The 17,883-nt window shown below is 38.3% G+C and overlaps 2 protein-coding genes across 2 annotated transcripts in view; both read right to left on the bottom strand.

Annotated features, from left to right (window-relative positions):
- Positions 1-5,900, bottom strand: part of bsnb (bassoon (presynaptic cytomatrix protein) b) — a 96,237-nt gene extending 90,337 nt beyond the window's left edge. The window contains 1 exon segment of the mRNA XM_032548882.1: positions 5,569-5,900. Within this exon segment, the coding sequence (XP_032404773.1) occupies positions 5,569-5,747 (179 nt within the window). The 5' untranslated portion in view covers positions 5,748-5,900.
- A 1,820-nt stretch (positions 5,901-7,720) lies between these two features.
- bap1 (BRCA1 associated deubiquitinase 1) lies at positions 7,721-17,666 on the bottom strand. Its single transcript, XM_032550233.1, is given in 18 exon segments — positions 7,721-8,494; positions 9,452-9,524; positions 9,620-9,712; positions 9,882-10,108; positions 10,212-10,675; positions 11,393-11,526; positions 11,895-12,059; positions 12,061-12,071; positions 12,704-12,800; positions 12,979-13,102; positions 13,202-13,280; positions 14,236-14,380; positions 14,534-14,593; positions 15,533-15,652; positions 16,790-16,922; positions 17,061-17,115; positions 17,233-17,262; positions 17,474-17,666. Coding segments are annotated over 18 exon segments (2,184 nt in total). The 5' UTR covers positions 17,514-17,666; the 3' UTR covers positions 7,721-8,360.
- Positions 17,667-17,883: the final 217 nt, after the last annotated feature.

Raw genomic sequence — 17,883 nt, 5'->3', positions numbered from 1 at the left:
GAAAAAAAACACCCCGAGAACATTTTAGTTACAGCAAAACAGAAAACACGAATGTGCCTTCTGTCTAACAAATAAATGTGATTGAAGAGTGAAGGCTGAGCAGCCGGCATCTATTGATGTCAAAATGTAGGAGAAAACAAACGTTTGATTTCATTTCCTCACCAAGACTGTTTTAATTTGACTGTGCAGTTCATTTAACAAATATTTAAACTAAAAAAAAGTCATTTTTTAAAAAGTATTATATAAGTCAAATATAAACAAACACCAAAAATAGCATCAAATTACAGTCTTTAGCTATTTCTGTCAAAAATAATGTTTATGTGTTGCTATATATATCATAAGTTATGCACTATTACTTTCATTGACACAAGACGGTAAGAAATTAAACACATAAAGTTAAGTTGTACACAACTGAAATTCATGCCAATAATGCACTCATGTATTTTGCATTATATATGCATTATACACATCTCCCCTGCAGTTGAACACTAGCTATATTTTTTGCTATTAGTCTTAAGTGTTAAAAAGTCTATATTAAAATGGCACAAGGGAAATTAAACTAATCATTATGTGTTTTAGAAAGTGGATAGAAGTGCTTCAATCATCACCAAAACATTTTTAGTTACAGCTTACCACACTTTTTATATTTATATAAAGACTGTTTTAAATCAGAGAAGGCAAGTTTGTTTTAAAAAAAAAACTTACATTACAGGGAGTGTAGTGGCTGCTTTCCGAATCAGTGGCAAGGTATATATCATCTGTGCACATCAAAATAAATTCACCACTGTAATTATGCAGACGAAATACTCAATGTGCTGCATGAAAGATGACCAGAGTTCAGATTAAGCCACAGCATTTCGGAGCCACTTAAAATGCATAAAATATATGAAAATAAAACTCCAGAAAAAAACATATAGATTATAATAAAGACTCCACAATCTTTTGTGTATTTTAGATTTTTTTTTTTTTATTCCAACAAGGGATCAGTGTCAGTATGCTGCCAGTCTCTCCCAGGTACTGTAGGTATTGATTTTTTGCACATAAAAGCATCGTAAATAATGAGAAAGAATTGCTTTTCAAATCATTTATGTGAGGACACCATAAACATTCCGCATGTCAAGTCTATGCAGGCTGCAGTCCTCTCACTGCTGAAGGTAAATTAATCATGAGGACGTACTGCCTGAGCATTACGTCCTACAACATGAAGGCATCTATTATTAACACAGACATGTACTTTTGTATCAGTTTAAAAAGGTATAAATGCTCCCAACATAAGTATGACAAACAAATGTATCCTCGTAAGACTCCACTCTTGCAACATTGTGACAAAAGCACCATCACTTGCTAATTTAGCTTAAAGTCTAGACAATTAAAACAACTGACATGTGTAAAGCATTGGTAATTATCTGTTTTTAAGACAATTTTCTGCAAAAATAACCTTAGAATTAAGTGTCATAAAAACTCGTCCATGTATCACTCATGTTAACGTAGCTGCAGATCATCCACAACTCCTCATGGAAACCACACTCAAGGGAAATGCACATGAGGAGAGTTATGGTGTCCTGAAGCAGCTGATGTCCATCAAATGTCACCTCTAAAACACTGGATGTGTTGTGCTGAAGTGCACCAAGACAGAGCAAATTACTGAGCTCTAGCTGTGGCTAGTTTTATTATAAGTACCGATGCTTCTGAGTAGAACAGATTCCAAAAGGGTCATCTGTAGACCAGATGTCACGGGTGGCTGATTTGTTTTTAAAATAAAAACATAATAGTGGCATATTTTTTATTCACATCATGATGCTAATGTCTGGTGCTCTTTAGTTTCAGCTCTAGTGTTAAACCAGAGCTGATGTTGCAGCCAAAATGTTCACTGGCTGTATTAAAACGCATCAAGAAAGCTAGAGATGTTTCACGTTGTAAATTCACTAAAACATCTCTTCTGGTAAAATGGTTATTCCCTCCTCAGTTGTATCCTGAACACACTGAAACAGATTTCCTAATATCACTATCTCCACCTATAAACACGTTTTTAAGAAACAAAGTCAATGTTTGCAAACACTGTTTAAAATCCTCACTTGCTGCAGTACTGAAAATGGAAGGCAAACCAATTTCAAACGTGATTTATTAACATGATACAGCAATATAAAGTCTGACAGAATTTATAAATTCAGTTAAAAAATCCTGGACGAGTGCAGTGTAAGGGTTTGAGAGGATAGAGATGCACCAATCAACCAGCCAGACATCATGATCAGCCCCTTTTTCCCTTGATCACCTCAGCCTGGTGATTCACCAGATTTCTTAATCAGATTTTTTTTTACAAATTATTTAAGGAATTCAACCTATTTTTAGGCTAATAAGATCTGCCTACAGCACGTGCTTGATTCCCTGTTTTGAGTAAAAATCAGGTACAACTTAGGAACATATGCTAATGAGAATCTCAAAACTACTACTTGCTTCAGGGAGCCTTTTTGATTGCTATAGTGCTTAGAAATGTTGTGGCAGATCGGTGCAGCAGTACCACACTGAGTATGTTGTTGTAAACAGGAAATATGTGGAGCTTGTGTCAGAATGCTCTTCAGTAATGGTCAACGTTGGGATGACTGTGCACTTAGAGAAAGCTGTTATGATAAGAGTAGAAAACAATTATTGTGGTGCTCACTGGAGCAGACGGGTAGGCCAGATATGCCAGAAGAAGACTACTGGAAAGGACTCGGATTTAGCTCTCTTACTGTGACTGAATGTAATGTAATTTGGTCTAACACACAGCAAAAAAGTCCTGTGGATCTCACTTTTGAGTGAAGGTAATATAAAAGATATAATATCCCCATTCGCATTACCAGGCAACTCATTTCAATTAAAATGAAAGTCGTCTATCAAGTCTACAGCCAGACACTGTCTTAATGCTGCTGAAATTCTTACGGGTTCCTTCACAAAGGAATATGTTAAAGCCAGATTCATGATCTCAAGAAAACCATTTAAATCAGCCATGTGCTTCGATGTTACTCTCTTTCCTTCTGCTCATTTCTCATTCTGCCTCTCTGTTTGTTAGCGCGCTCAGTCTCTGCACTCTGTTTATGAGGATCCTAAGGGGGGACACTAGAAATCGAGATATAAAAAAATCATGAGATAACAAGCAAGCTATGAGCATTTAAATCTACCCCACACAATACACAGGCAAGACACAGAGATCTTTTCTACAAAGATACGGTACAGATACTTGCAAAAGTATTCATTCCATGGATTTTATGTGGACTGACCATCATGAAGAGGTGCACAATTCATGCAGAGGATGGAACATGATCTTTAAAAATATTTTTTCACAATTACAAATCATAACATTTTCATGAAGATCAATGAACATAGCAGACAGATCAAGGATGAAAGAAGGGAATAAATTGAAGCAGGGTTCGGTCATAAAAACATTGATGCATTCAAAGCTTTGAACATCTCACACAGCTCTGTTCAATCCATCCTCTGAAACGTGGAAAGAGTATAGCACAACTACAAACCTATAAAGACATGGCAATTTGCATTAATTGACAGGCCAGAAAAGAGGAGCAGTAATCAAAGAGGCAAACAAAAAGGCAACTCTGAAGGAGCTGCAGAGAACCCCAGCTCAGGTGGAAGATGCAACTGACAGGTGTCAAAGAGAAAAAAGGTTTTTTCTAAGTAAAGACAGGGTAGTTTAAAGGAAGATAGACATTACAAAATATGGAGCAACAATGAAAGAAAGCCTGCTATAGCTACAAAAAACTTGAGCCTCAGGAGGAGGCTCATCTTCCAGTACAACAAAGAGAATAAACGTTTAGTTCAAACCATTTTCATGAGCTGAAAATTGTTCATTTCCTTCTGATCACAGATTCCAGTTGAGAATTTGTGACCAGACTTGAAAATTGATATATGCAGAAACTCTCAGTCTAACTGAATTAGAGCTATTTTGAAAAAAAAATTAAATGAATAAAATAAATATCAGTCCTTAGATGTGCAAAACAGGTAGAGCTGGTTTACCCAAAATGTCTGCAGTTGTAATTACAGCAAAAGGTGGTTCTACAAAGTATTGATTCGGGGAGGCTTTAACGCATATCCACACCACACTTTTCAGATTTGTAATTCTGAAAAGGGCCAGGAAGCTTTGTTTCATTTCCTTCTGCTTCACAGTTGTGCACTATTTTATGGTGGTATGTTAGATACAATGCCATAATATATTAAAGTTTGTAATCCTAATGCAACGATGTGAACAATTTCAAGAGGCATTGCAAGACACTACACATAAAGGCAGGTTTTCATAAAATGTTGCACCTCAGAATTTCTCCCTCCCATAAGTCATAGGTCTCAAACAAAGCATCAACTCTTCACCTTGTAATTTAACCATACGACGGAACGCTTGCAGCAAATCTATAAATCTATTTGCACGCCAGCCTCAGAAACTGTTGCACAGAGACTGCAAGCAGGTGTGGCAAATCCACGATGCAGCAACGTCTGTGTGTGTTAAGGTTTACAACTGTTGAACTGTGTAATTAGGCAATATCAGATCTTGTTAGAAGGGTAATCCCTAACACACCCACACCGAAAATACTGACATCCAAGCTGCCACATGCGACCACAGACATGTTCCCTGTTAGTAATTGATCATTTTACGCTGCATTATCTTAAGCCATCAATGTGGGTTTAAATATGAGAATGCTAGTAGGAGGGCAGTGTTGTTACAAATATTGAAATGGCACAAGATTTCTTTTAGGGAGGAGATACAACAGCACTTTCTCTAGACTAAATGACCCATTTCGGACCAGCTGCAATTTTAATCTCGCAGCATATTAATTTGAGAATGAGATCTGGTAACTAAGACGGCAATGGCATATGTTTTGGTCCTGCACGCTCAATGACGTTGGTGATATCTGATGGGAGCAGTGACATCCTACACAACGCTGTCATCAGGGAGACAGACGTCTACTGCTGGCAAGGAGGAAGGTGTGTTTTTCAGAATGACCCTGTATTTACTGGAAATCACGTCAAAGAAGCCTGTAGTAGAACCGACCCACCCCTCTAATACGAATTGGAGACACTTTGCATTTTTTTTCTCCGCCTCATTTTATTTGTATTATTAAATTCTGAAATTCATCACCTTGAATATGAGGTGAAAATTATGCTTCTGAGATTCAAGTTGTAGCACTCGGTCCTGCCTGAAATTGTCGCTTTCATTCATGATACTGAATCCTCTGGGCAGACATCGTAGAAAAAAGGGCGTAGAAATTCCTGTTGAAATTGCTTAAAGCTACATTTACGTACGATTGCTTCCGTTTACTTTATCGATTTAAAGCAAATCGACAATGACAGACTTGATGCCCAAATTAAAGAGGTTTCAAGAAGAGGTTGTTAATAGTGTTGACAAGGGTATTGAAATAAATAATTAAGCGCCCATTCATGTCTATCTACACGCAGTCGGTTGAGCCTATATCTACGCTGCTGGTTGAAGTAATGTACGCTACAGCACGCTGCCATGAATCCTCCCTGATTTCGCTTCATTGCCCACACTTTGGATAGTGAAGCCTCCCAAGCTATCTCGGCTACCTGTTAATCCCCGGCCCGGACGCAGTCCCACTTCCTCCGGCTGGCGCTCCATTGCTGGGCTTGATGAGCTGTCCAGAGTCCGGTGGTGCTGAAATGGAAGTCGGAGCCCCCGCTGCAGGGACGGCGGCGCCGGGCTGTCCCGCCTGTCCCTCCCCCTCCATGCTGGCCTCGTTCCCCATTGCTTCGGGATAGGTCTCGACGGAGAGAAACGGTGGTTGTGGGTGGTTTTTACAGCTGGGGTAAAAACTCGGATGGAACTCAGCGTCGCTCCCCTTCCGCCATCATCACCTACAATCCAGCATCCCGCACGGAGCACGCGCGCTGACGGCGAGGCCGAAGGAGCGCGCTGACGCAATGGGTGGTGACTTGCAAGGCTCATACGTGCGCGTTCACAGTGATCAGCTATCTTAAACAGCACGCAACCACCCAGCTTTCTCAACCACCTACATCCGGATTGAGTGCCATTTCATTATTAAAATTTTGTAAATATTATAATTATGAATGATATGCTAAGTTTTCACAATAATAAAAGAACTTGCAAAGTCGGTCTATAAGCAGAATTTAATTTATTGTACCATTATCAGTAAATCACCACCAATCGCAGCATCCAATTGTATCTCTTTGAAATAGTCCAAGCTTGATTCTTTGCGTATTGTGAATTTAACACCTCTTAATCATCTTAAGAGGTGTTAAGGCATTCCTAATAATAAGCAGTAGAAATTGTGTTCTGGGAGCAAACAGAATGATCATAATTTTATTTAGTTTTTTTGTCCCACCATGGAGGTAGAAGTTCAGTCCTCAAGAGCTAGCATCTTGCAACCCTTAGATCAGTGGTCTCACACTGCATTCTTCTGGGGCAAGAATCCTGCAACTTTTAGTTGTGTCCCTTCTTCTCCACGCTTGAATCAAATGGCAAAGCTGAGTCATTAATATACAGTACAGTCAAGCTTTGCAGAGTTCTAAGATGGAGATTAACACTGTCAAGGACTGGATTTGGCCACCCCTGTCTTATGGCATCGCATGCTGACCAAGTCAAAGACTACCACTAAGACTGGCAGGTGTGTCTTGACTACAGTATTAATAGATTAGACTCAGGAGCGTCTGGAAGGAGGGACCAATATAATTGGTTGTGCTTACAAGCACACATGGAAAATTGCCATTCATTGATTAGCAAATTTACAGTTATGGCATGCATAAATCTGACTCCAGCACAGACACAAGTGGTAGAAATAAATTACTAATGATGAATTACCAGCACTAAATAGAAAGTAAATATCAAACTACAAATATTGTCCTCTGTATCATTACAAGGACATTGTTCAGTTATAACATATTTTGAATAATTTATTACTCTTTTACATGTGCTGCTCACATATCTATAGAGTTAACAAATTCAGGTTCATTCTACATACACATAGCTCCAGATTTGAAGTTTTGACATCTGTAATTCATGAGAGCTAGCCTGGAGGACCTAAGCCGCATCCCAGACCAGATCTGACAGTACAGCAAGAAGACAAACACTTCCTCTCCTGTGTGTTAAAGTTTGTTAAGTTTTGGGTTACACTATGCTACAAATTTCTTGTGTCAGTGATCTTTTTCGGCTTACTAAACATTCTGTCTATAAATTAACACTATGCTAGATTAAAATGTCGATGTTTGGTTTAAACTTTGCATTTACACAAAACTAAAGCTTTCTACCTTTAATAATTGTAAATTAATATCAACACAAAAAAATATACAGCTTAGTATTGATACTAATTTAAATAGAATAGTTGAAAAAAACACCGCTGTGTTGCATAAACTGACAAACTAAAAATCACTCAGAAAATTAAAAATAGAGGAAAATTAATGACAAAGGGAGCCGCTATTTACATGTAATCGGAACAAAAACTAAATTGGAAGTTTTAAAAATCTGCCCAAGTGATCAATATTTTTAAAAAATATGAATAGCTTTAAAGCAAATAGATCTGAAATGGTCCCACTTGGTCTGAATGATTACTCTCCCTAGTGTACGGCTACTGTCACTACAACCGATTCACAAAATCACCCAGTGTACAAACCTATAAAAACTCTTCTGATTTTTTTTTTATCAGCCACTGCTGGGATGACACATTCAAAACTCCAAAAGTCAAAGAAATTTGGCTTAGACTGATGTGCTTTAATAACTAACTTTATTTCAGAATAAACTGGCAAGCACAGAGAATTACCAAATTTAGTCTACGGGCCAAATAACATGTAAATATATACAAAAATATAAAGCAGCACAAATTCAACTTAACTCACTCTGAGATCCAAAACAGGTACAAACACAAAACCCGTGTGTGTATATCTGCAGAATCCCCTAAAGACACATAAACAAGTAAAGACCTTTAAAATAAGAAAGGCATTTCAAACCCTTACAGAGTCATATTGTCAGTTTTAAATAACATGATAAATTCCTCCACTGAATGTGTTGACGCAGAAATTTACTGAAAGAGTAAAAAAACGAAAAACTGTATTTGACTAAAAAAAACATTCAATACTTCATTGGCACTGAGAAAATATTGACTTTTAGTTAACAGTTCAGTTGAAGAGGTTTTGAATAAGCTCAACCTGCTTGAAAGTACTGACGATAAAAACAATGCAAGCATCACACGAACAAACATTTACGAGAGCACGACCAAAAACAGATTTCATGAAGCACAAAAAAAAATACAGCACAATACTGTCGAAAGGAATGATTTTCAGAAGTGAAGCAATATAATTTTATTCCTAGCAGTGATTGGTTGGTGTTCATTTGACTTTGACTGTGATTACTGGCGTTTGGCTTTGTAAGGTCGGGAGCGTTTCCTTCGATCAGGCTTCCTCTGCTTGTGCAGCCGGCCGATGCTCACTCCCTGCCGGCGGCGCACAGAGATGTTTTGCTCCACGAGGCTGGCCAGCATGCCTGTAGGATATGCACCGAAATATCAGGGAAGGTAAGAGGACAATATTAGCATAAGTGAAGGTAGTTTGTTTTTTTTTTGTTAATCTTAGGTCAAACAGATGGAGAGGGACAAAGGTTTATCTAGTGTGTGACAGATTTTTTTTTTTGTCCAATTGGTGAGATTCTTCACAGCTCAAAAGCTTAGGGCAGACATCCAGACATCACATAACAGGTTTCAGTGTGGAAACATCCAAGAGTTTGACAATAATGGTTTAACACAGACCTACAGGAAAATACACTTGGTCCTGGGCTTGTGGTCAATCTGCATAGCTAAGCAATAAAAACATTAACTGCCTAAGAAGCACAATGTTAAAGATCAACACTTGTAAAATATATTAACCACCCACCCATCCAATTCCATCTTTGTCACTTTTTTGAATATCTTTTTATTATTTCTGACATGGAAATAAATACAGATATCCTGACCTAAAAGGTCAAATAAATAGAACTGTTTGTAAAACATTGTAAAAAAAAATAATACATGTCCTGTGAAGCCTTTCTGGGGGCATGAGATATGTGAATTTTCTATATGGTAGGTTAAATGAGCCTGAGGCAGCTAATTTTTTAAGGATTTTTATAAGAGCGAAGGTCCTTACAAGCAAATTAAGCCCAAGACCAACACATTATTACAATTTAACATTAAATATCCTGAAGATTGGGGAAAGTGGGGCTTCTTTAATCTTTTTTAATACACCAAATCTCATAGAATAAAAATAACCACCCGATCTTGTTTAAAATATTGAAAATGTTCTGTTTTTAACCTTGAGCCAACAGCCTAGAAGCAAGAAGCTGTGCAAAACTTTTACTAACTTTCATTAATTAGACCACAAGAGGGTTTTTAATGACATATTTTAATAAGAGGGGGAAGAAAGATTAAAAAACAGCAACAAGTGTCAAAAACGACTATTTTTTCTTTACCTTCTTGGGCCAACATTGATATAAATGTACAGATAAACTCGTCGTAATTGTGAGTCCTCCTCTGATCATCTATCTGCACAAATAAAATAAACATTTAGACTCAAAGTCAATTAAAACAAATTTTGACCAAAAACAGTGAATTCAAGGTGAATTAACAAATGCACTTACTTTGAATTTCTTTCTCTTTTCTACTTCCTCCTTTAGAAACACCTCATAATTGGCAATGTCAGCTTCTACACACTTGAGTAGTGCAAGCAGCTCCTGCAAAAGGCAATGAGGTGACTCCCTGCTTGTGTTTACGTGTTTCTACCCATCACAGGCATCAGCTTTCTTACCAGCAGCACAAGCAAAAAAAGATCTAAAGGTGCTATACAGTCCAAATATGCCCTGTAAGGATATGTAGTGCAGCACTTTACAACAAAGGACTTACTTTTGGAGAGTACTTATCCCCTGGTGGCTTGCTGTCTGCTCCAGACTCTGTAACATTGAGCTTTTCCTTGCCAGGTTTCAACTCCGCACCATCTTCGTTCTCGTCTTCTTTCTTCACCGCTACAGATGGTCCCTCATCTCCTTCTTTTATGGCATCTTTTTCATCTTCCTTCACTTTGAGTTTTACCTTCTCAAGGGTGCAGAGCTTCGTGCCTTCAGCAGAATCTCCTGTACAGGTAATGAAGACAGATGCAGCATGTGGTTTACAAATTAGGAACTCAAGTTTTACTTGAGAAAACTAGACTGCAACGTTCACTTCCTGTTCTCTCACCAGATGGAGGGAGAGCATAAATGACTCCGTCGTCTTGTAAGTGCAACAGCGATGCACTGACTGAAGGTCCCAGTTCTCTTACGGCGCGGTTATGTCTGGAGTCCAGCCTCAACATTTCATCCTCTCCGAACAGCACACGGGACAGATGGGAAGCGACTGGGCTCGAGGGACGCGTGGCCGCCTGAGAGCGAGCCGGCGAGCGCAGTGGGGAGTTGAAGGCGCTGCCAATTTCAGAGGCCGTGTCTGTGCTTTCGTTGCTGGGTGTGGGGGAAGGCTGCGAGGCGGACGTGATGCAGATCCCCCCGGTGCGACCTTCAGTGCGCACAGACAGCGGGGTGTTTACACCATCTTTTCTTTGAGCTTCCTTCTTCAGTTTCTCTGCCAAAACATTGAGGGCAATCTGGCTCTCCATCCCAGTTCCAACCCGTCCCTTTCTGGACCGCAGGCTCGCCTTCCGTCTGAATCTAAAAAATAAAATAGAAAAGAAAAATATATTTTAAAGATCTTATCAAAACAAACGGATTCATTATTCAAATATTTAGAATTCTCTTTTAACTTTAACACTTTTTTTCCCCACATCGCAACCACAAACCTCTGTGATTTTTGGAAGGATTTGTCTCATTTAAAGGAAAATCTTGTTTGTAAAAAAATATAACAAAGTTAAATTTAAAAACTCTGGTTAACTCTGATTTTGAGTGCTTCACTTTCTCATTCAGACACCTATATGGTAACCTTGATGTGGTTACCAGAATGTTTCACAGTGGGAGTAATTTGTTCAGAATTGCATCTATTCTTATCAGGGCCAAAAAGTTACATTTTGTCTCCTCTAACCACAGAATCTTGTTTCACGTTGATTGCCGTTTCCCCAACATGACATGTGGCAAAGGGCCATGAAGATTTCCCAAGGTTGTCTTTGACTTTCTTCCTGCTGCTCTTCTATGAAGACAATTTTTGTGAAGCGCATGACTAACAGTTGCTCCACAGACAGATTCTCCGCCCAGCTATGGATCTTTGCCGCTAATTACCAACTTTTTCTCTGACCTGGCTGCTGTCGTCCTTCCACTTCAGGGTACCGATTGTTCAGTTATGTTCTCTAACCAACCTCGACCTCTGAGACCTTCACTGAACAGCTGGATTTATATTGAGAACAAATCAAAGCTTGTAGAAACTAAAACTCTTGCCTGCTGGAAGCACTGGCAGAACCTGCTGCTTCTTCCTCGTCTTCATCAAATTCGTCTTCATCATCTGAGAACGGTGGCTGAGGAGGGCCAGCTGTCCGAGAGCGTCCGACACCAGCTGCTAGATCTTCCTCCTCCTATGAATCAGAGCAAAAACGCTTATCGTCAGGGAAGTTTTATTTCCGCATCACACCAAAATACAAAAGGAAGGACTTTGAAGGGTAATTGTTCAGAGTTAAGTTTAAATAAAACTTTCACTGAAGGTATTGAGTTTAAAAGTTATTGTGTTTTCAATTGAAGATAAGAGGTTTGCAGAGTTTTTAAAAAAGCAATACTGTGATATATTTCAGTATATTTTTTCGAGACAGCTCAACATTTGATGGCATTTTCCTCACAAAACTCCAAACCCAACAACTCCCTGATTAATCCATGATTGATGACAGAAAGCTGTAATTTCATTTCATTACAATTGAAGCGCCTGGAATATCTTCACGCTCGTTCTCACCTGCATCGGGGACTTGGCGTAGTTGTGGTTGTCGAGGAAGGCAGGCAGGCGCTGAACGATGGGGTTGACTTGCTGGGCTCCTCCTCCTGTGGGGGCAGCGGGTTTTCCCATGACCTTTGAGCTTCCAGAGGGGCCAGCTCCATCCTTGGACTGAACCCCCGACTCAGTCCACTGAATCTAGAATTAGAACTGATTGAGTTTCACGTTTCTGAAAAACCCAGACATGGATTATAGGATGTGAGACAAAGACAGATGGCACGGAAGATGGAGAGGGTTTATGAACATGCAAAGTCTTGTCAAAGATTCTCAATTAAATTTAAGTCTGGTATGAATCTTCAGAAGTGAGCCAGATGCAAGTCTGGCTCACTCTGAAGAAAGATTATGCTTTAATCTAAACTCGTTCCCTGTAGGTCAGGCGGCATGTTTAAGGTCATCATCCTGCTGGAAGAGGAACGTCCACCAGTCTCCTGTCCTATGCAGACTTTACAGGTTTTCTACAAAGACTGGCCTGTATTTAGCTCCAACCAGCAACGATGACCAGCTTCTATTTCCCCTTCTACAGACAGGCCTCCTCACAGCATCATTACCAGGTTTCATTGTAAAGGTGTAGCTTTCCATTACAAAGAGTGTTGGATCAAGACCAAAAAGTTAAATTATAGTCTCATCTGATTAGAGCACATCCTCCTGTTTAGCTTGTTGAACACTTCAAACAAGATGTCCTATGACTTTCCTTGAACATTGGCTTTCTTCTTGCCACTGTTCCATAAAGACAAGATTGGTGAATTGAAAGAATGGAGTCAGCAAAGTACCTGCATCTGCTTCTTTCTTGATGGTGTTTTCATCTGGAGACGAAGCGTTCTGCTGCTTCTTGTCGTGGACAACCTCAGGCTGAGTGAGCCGGATCATCTGAAGACGGGACATCATATTTTATTAAATTATTATTAGATTTTCATTAAGACAAGGACCTGAATCTATAGGAATGCTCAGGAAGATTTTGCTTGGGTAAAGTTTGACGTGACAAATGCATTTCCACTGAGTCAAGAAGCGATTTAGTATTGAAACTTAGTTCGGCTCAGTTCCTGACCTTCTGCAGACCCTCCAGAATGATCTGTCGGTTCCTCTTTAGAATTTCCAGCTTGGACTCATACTTCATTCTGCGGTCAGGCACCACTGCCATCAGGTTGAAGCGGATATCATGGTACGGCTCACTGGAAAAAGGAAGAGGAGCAGCAGTATGAGATTTAAGCCCGAAGGGCTGGCATAGAAGGTAAAGCACTACTGCTTTTGCTAAATGGTGCATGACTCACCCAGCAGTGGCCAGGCCAATCCTCTCCATAATAACACGGCGAGCCTTGTCGGTCCATTCCTCATCCTCTCCCCAGGGCCCTAAAGGATTGTGTTATAAATCTACATCATTTAAGAGCAAAACAACTCCAACAGCTCACAGAACAACTCTAGATGTGATAAAAAAGTTCAACTAAAAACATAATTTATAAGGTGAATAAATGCCTTAAGTTAAAATAAAGGTCTACTATATTTCCAGACAGACTGGTCTTTTATTTTGTATTTACCTTCGACACCGAAATTCCTAATGAGACTACACATGACTTCAGTTAAAATTGCTCATAAATAGTTTTGTTTTAGTTTAACGTTGAATTTGGTATTGCCAGTATTAATGTAGATAACAGAGTGAATGATAAATGAAATCATAAATTTTGAACTACATTACTTAAGACAAAAGAGCTATTCAAACCAATTTGGACCTAATGAAAATGTTATTTCTCTCAGAAACTTAGAAACCAGCAAGTCTTTGTTATTACTGACTTCTAAGCGTTAACAGCTTTTTAACTGTGACATCTTCATTTCATTCAATTCTGGACTTTGACTAGGCCACTCCGAAGCCTTAATTTTGGTTTCAGATTTTTGTTGAGTCCAGGAGTTATATAACCCGGGTACACTCGAGCTTTACTTCACAAACTGTTACCTGGACTTTCTTAATCAGGCTTCATCATCCATTCAATTATGACAATTCACCCTGAAGAAGTAAAACAGTCCTAGACCGTCTTATTAACACCTGCTTATGCCAGATGCAACAGGAAGCTCACTTTCCAAAGCATTTTGTCTTGTGAGTCCATAAAATGTTTCATCAAAAGTCTTGAGAATCATCGTGATGTTTTTTTAGGAAACTGTGAGTTCAGCTTTTATGGGATTTTTATTTTGTTCTGCAATGTTTATCACCTTAGAGTCAGACCTCAAGGACAGTGTGTAAAAGGAAGTGGAGCACTATGTAAAGTATATAAGGCATATATATACATATATATATATATATATAAAGTCTCACCATGATCAATGGGGTAAGCCTTGAGCCCATCAAGCTCAAAGAGGCGGTCTTTGATTGGCACATAGCTGACAAAGTGGAAGGCCTCCATCGTCCGCACCGCACTGATCCCGTTCTGTTTCTCCGGAAGGTGCCTGGGTTCCGGTCTCCATGGAAACATCAAAACAGGGAGTTTGAGAAAGTGATAATGTACAAAAGCATGTTATGTTACACAACATGTCAGATCAGAAAAGGATTTTTTTTTCCCCCTCTTCAGACCCAAGGCCATCTGAGAGTTTCTAAAGTAAGTGTAACCTACCTAGCAGTGGCTGTTGTGTGCCCTGGCGAGCTCTGGAGCATTTCCTATCGCGTAGCCTTTGCTCTGGAAGCAAAAAAATATATACAATGTGAAAATTTTGTAGAGAAAATACAGAATGTGTTGAAAGAAAAGGAAACACTAAACAGAACAAATGTAGCTAAAAGAGTTTCACACAAAACATTTACTTAAGTATCATTTAAAACAAATAGGACTAGTATTAATGCATTGTATTTTATTAACTTCTACTTCAGAAATATCTTGCAGAAAGTGCTATGCTTACCAGAGTACAATTTCTGGCTATTCTAACAACCTCAGGTTACTCCACAGAAAGACGAACAAACACATTGTAACCAAAAGTACACGTGTCTGGTGAGACACCAGTTTTATTGTTCTACTTTTTTCCATCTTCTGAGCCTGTTGTGCCACTTGGACGTCAGGTGAACATACAGTAGATATAGTCACTGGGTGTACTTTGCACAGTTCTAGCATTTATATTTTACCCACTGTAAGCAAGAGTTTAAAAAGTTCTTTATTGTGGAAAATTATTTTTGTAATTATGTAATTTATTTTATTTTTTATTATTACTCTAAATGCCAGAAAATTTACAGAAGTTTCTATCTTGTCTATGAAAATTTTGTTTTCAGAAATTAAATCAGATTAAGCAGAGCTACTTAAGCTGCCTTTTACCAAATACTTTTTTTAAAGTAATGTTTTAGATGATCACTTTTTACTTGTACTTCAGTAAACATATAGTGAAGTAGCGTTACTCTTACTTGGGTACAATTTCTCACCTCTGGTTATGCTACAAAATAATAGAATACCATAATTAATATTGTGTATTGTTTTAATGTATATTTTAGTAACATTCATATGAAAAGCTGTTCATGCTGTTTTATTTAGCTGTAAGAATTACAATATTTAACAGCTTTTTTAAAAAAAAAACATGTGGAAAACAAATCCTTTGAAATCAGAAGTTAATGGTTGAGTGGAGGAATAACTTACCTCAGGACTGAAGCCTTTAGTAAAAGCCTTTATGCGACTGAGGGTGGTGCCGAGTTCGACTCCACTGCAGTTGAGGAGAACACTCAGCAAGGCATGAGTGGCACATGAGTTTGGTATCAGCTAGAAAAAGGCAAACGGATAAAAATGTTGAATGACTTTATTATTATTTTGGGCAGGGGGTGGTTTGTATCTACATGTAGAAAGGAGCTTTTACAGTGGATTTTTTTTTTTTTTACATGTTACAACCCCAAACTTCAGTGTGCAGCTGTGATCTCTATAGGTAAAGTGCTTGCTTATAAATCACAAGGATGTATAAATCTCATGTTTGTCTGTTTTTTTTTACGTACATCCATTTTTGCCTTTTGATTGTACCTACACATTTTAGTATGAATCCTACGCACATTGACTTTGGTGCTATAAAGCCACTTTGTAAATAATTTGATTTCCAGTGTTAGATATAGTAATTAACCAAGAATCACTAGGACACAATCTTTAACATCCTACCTGACATTGGAAGGTGTTGCTTAGATATTTCAACATAATAATACAATCTTTTTTGTGAAGTGCACTGGCCCATATTGCCCCAGTCAACGGTAATGCTCCCCAGACCGCTACCTCACAGATGTGATGGTGTTCTAAGGCATACAAGCTTCTCCCTTTTTCCTCCAAATGTAACAGCAACTGTTGTTGGTAAACACTTTAATTATGCCTGTTTTATTATTCTGACATTTATCAAGTAGAAGTTATCCATAGTAGGAAAAGCTTAGTTTGAATTAATGTCAGACAGTTAGGGAAAAAAAAGTTGCCTTTTTAAATATTCTGTGTAATCTTCAGTCATTAACTCTAACAAAAATCAACCTATATGAGCATCTACTTTTTTAAACAAAATAAATTTTACGTCCATTGTTTCAAAATACAGTAACTGTTCTGATTTTTTAACATGGATGCATGACTTCAGCATTATTTCAAAGTATCAACTATTTTATTGAATGGTTTACTTAAACTCCAAAACTTCTTTAACTTCTTTTGCTGACAATGAGTACCGAAATTGTGACATTAAACATCTTCAATTTACAACTACTACTATTATTGTTCTACTCAGACATACATACTTTCCATTTAAATATGTATATATAGATGTGTCATTTTCATTCATAGTAATCTACACAAAAATTCAAGAATTACTTATTGAGAGAAACACATAAAACAATGCTACAATGATAAACATAGGGTTATATCCATGTATAGAACAGTTACCTGATGAGCAAAGAACATGTCATTTACAATTTCCTCATCTATAACTGAGGTCTCATCCACCAAGGTGTTGACTTTTCTCCTCGACCGACGCTCTTCAATCCACTTAAAAAGGAAGATGAAGCCATAAACAGGACTGAAAAGGAAAACTGACACACGCTTTCACTGCTGTCAAAAAAAATGCATGAACACCTTCTATGTTTTTATATGTATATATGAAATGTGTATTCTAGAAAGGTTGTTGTTTTGCAACCTAACTGACCAAGCTACACACCTGTGACATTTACTTTGTAGATCATAGATTTCCTCAACTTGGACGCCTTTGACACCTACAGAAACGTCCCAAAGAGAAACGTTAAAAAGCTAAGATTTGTTTTTTATATTTGTAAAGAGTTAGTGTTTGTAGCAGCTCTGTGAAAATGTTAGTCTATAAACTAAAGGCTTACCAAAATCTTCCACCAGCAAAGTAAACAGTCCTGCAAAAACAAAACAAGTCAGTTGAAACTGCAAATAAATACACTGAAAAAGCTATAAAAACAAAATATTAAACGTTATTTTACATGATAGTTGTTTATTGTTCCACATTAAGGCTAATTTCTAAACGTTTATATTATAGCTGCACTGCCCAGCTGGCTACATGTGGTAAGCTAATGTTTGTTAGCCTAAATATCTACCGATATTTCTCACCTGGATCACTCTCCAACTCCAGCCAGCCTTTGTTGTTCATTTTGAGCGTGTGGAGAGGAGTCTAATATTTAAGATACATTCCAGTCCATGTCCAGAGGCGGCTGAAGATGTTTTACAGCTGAACTCAGCTTCCTCTCGCGTAACAAACGAAAACAGATCAACATAAACACAATAGGCAAAACTGGTCGCTGACTAGCTACGTCATCAGAAGGCGACAGATGGTTGTCACACAAAAAAACAGTCCGACCTAACCGGGATTCGGATCACCTCATCAAAAAGAGCATGAATTTTTCTTCTCCCAAACGACTCTTACAGAACAAGTCAGGAAACAACTTACAGCACATGTTGTGCTTTGGCATTGGAACATTTCTGGTGGAAAAACCCCACAAGCTTCAATGCAAAAATTTATT

Source organism: Xiphophorus hellerii, chromosome 20, assembly GCF_003331165.1.
Source record: "Xiphophorus hellerii strain 12219 chromosome 20, Xiphophorus_hellerii-4.1, whole genome shotgun sequence".
Taxonomy (NCBI): domain Eukaryota; kingdom Metazoa; phylum Chordata; class Actinopteri; order Cyprinodontiformes; family Poeciliidae; genus Xiphophorus; species Xiphophorus hellerii.
The sequence above is the reverse complement of the archived record's forward strand: the minus strand, read 5'-3'. Positions and strand labels throughout refer to the sequence as shown.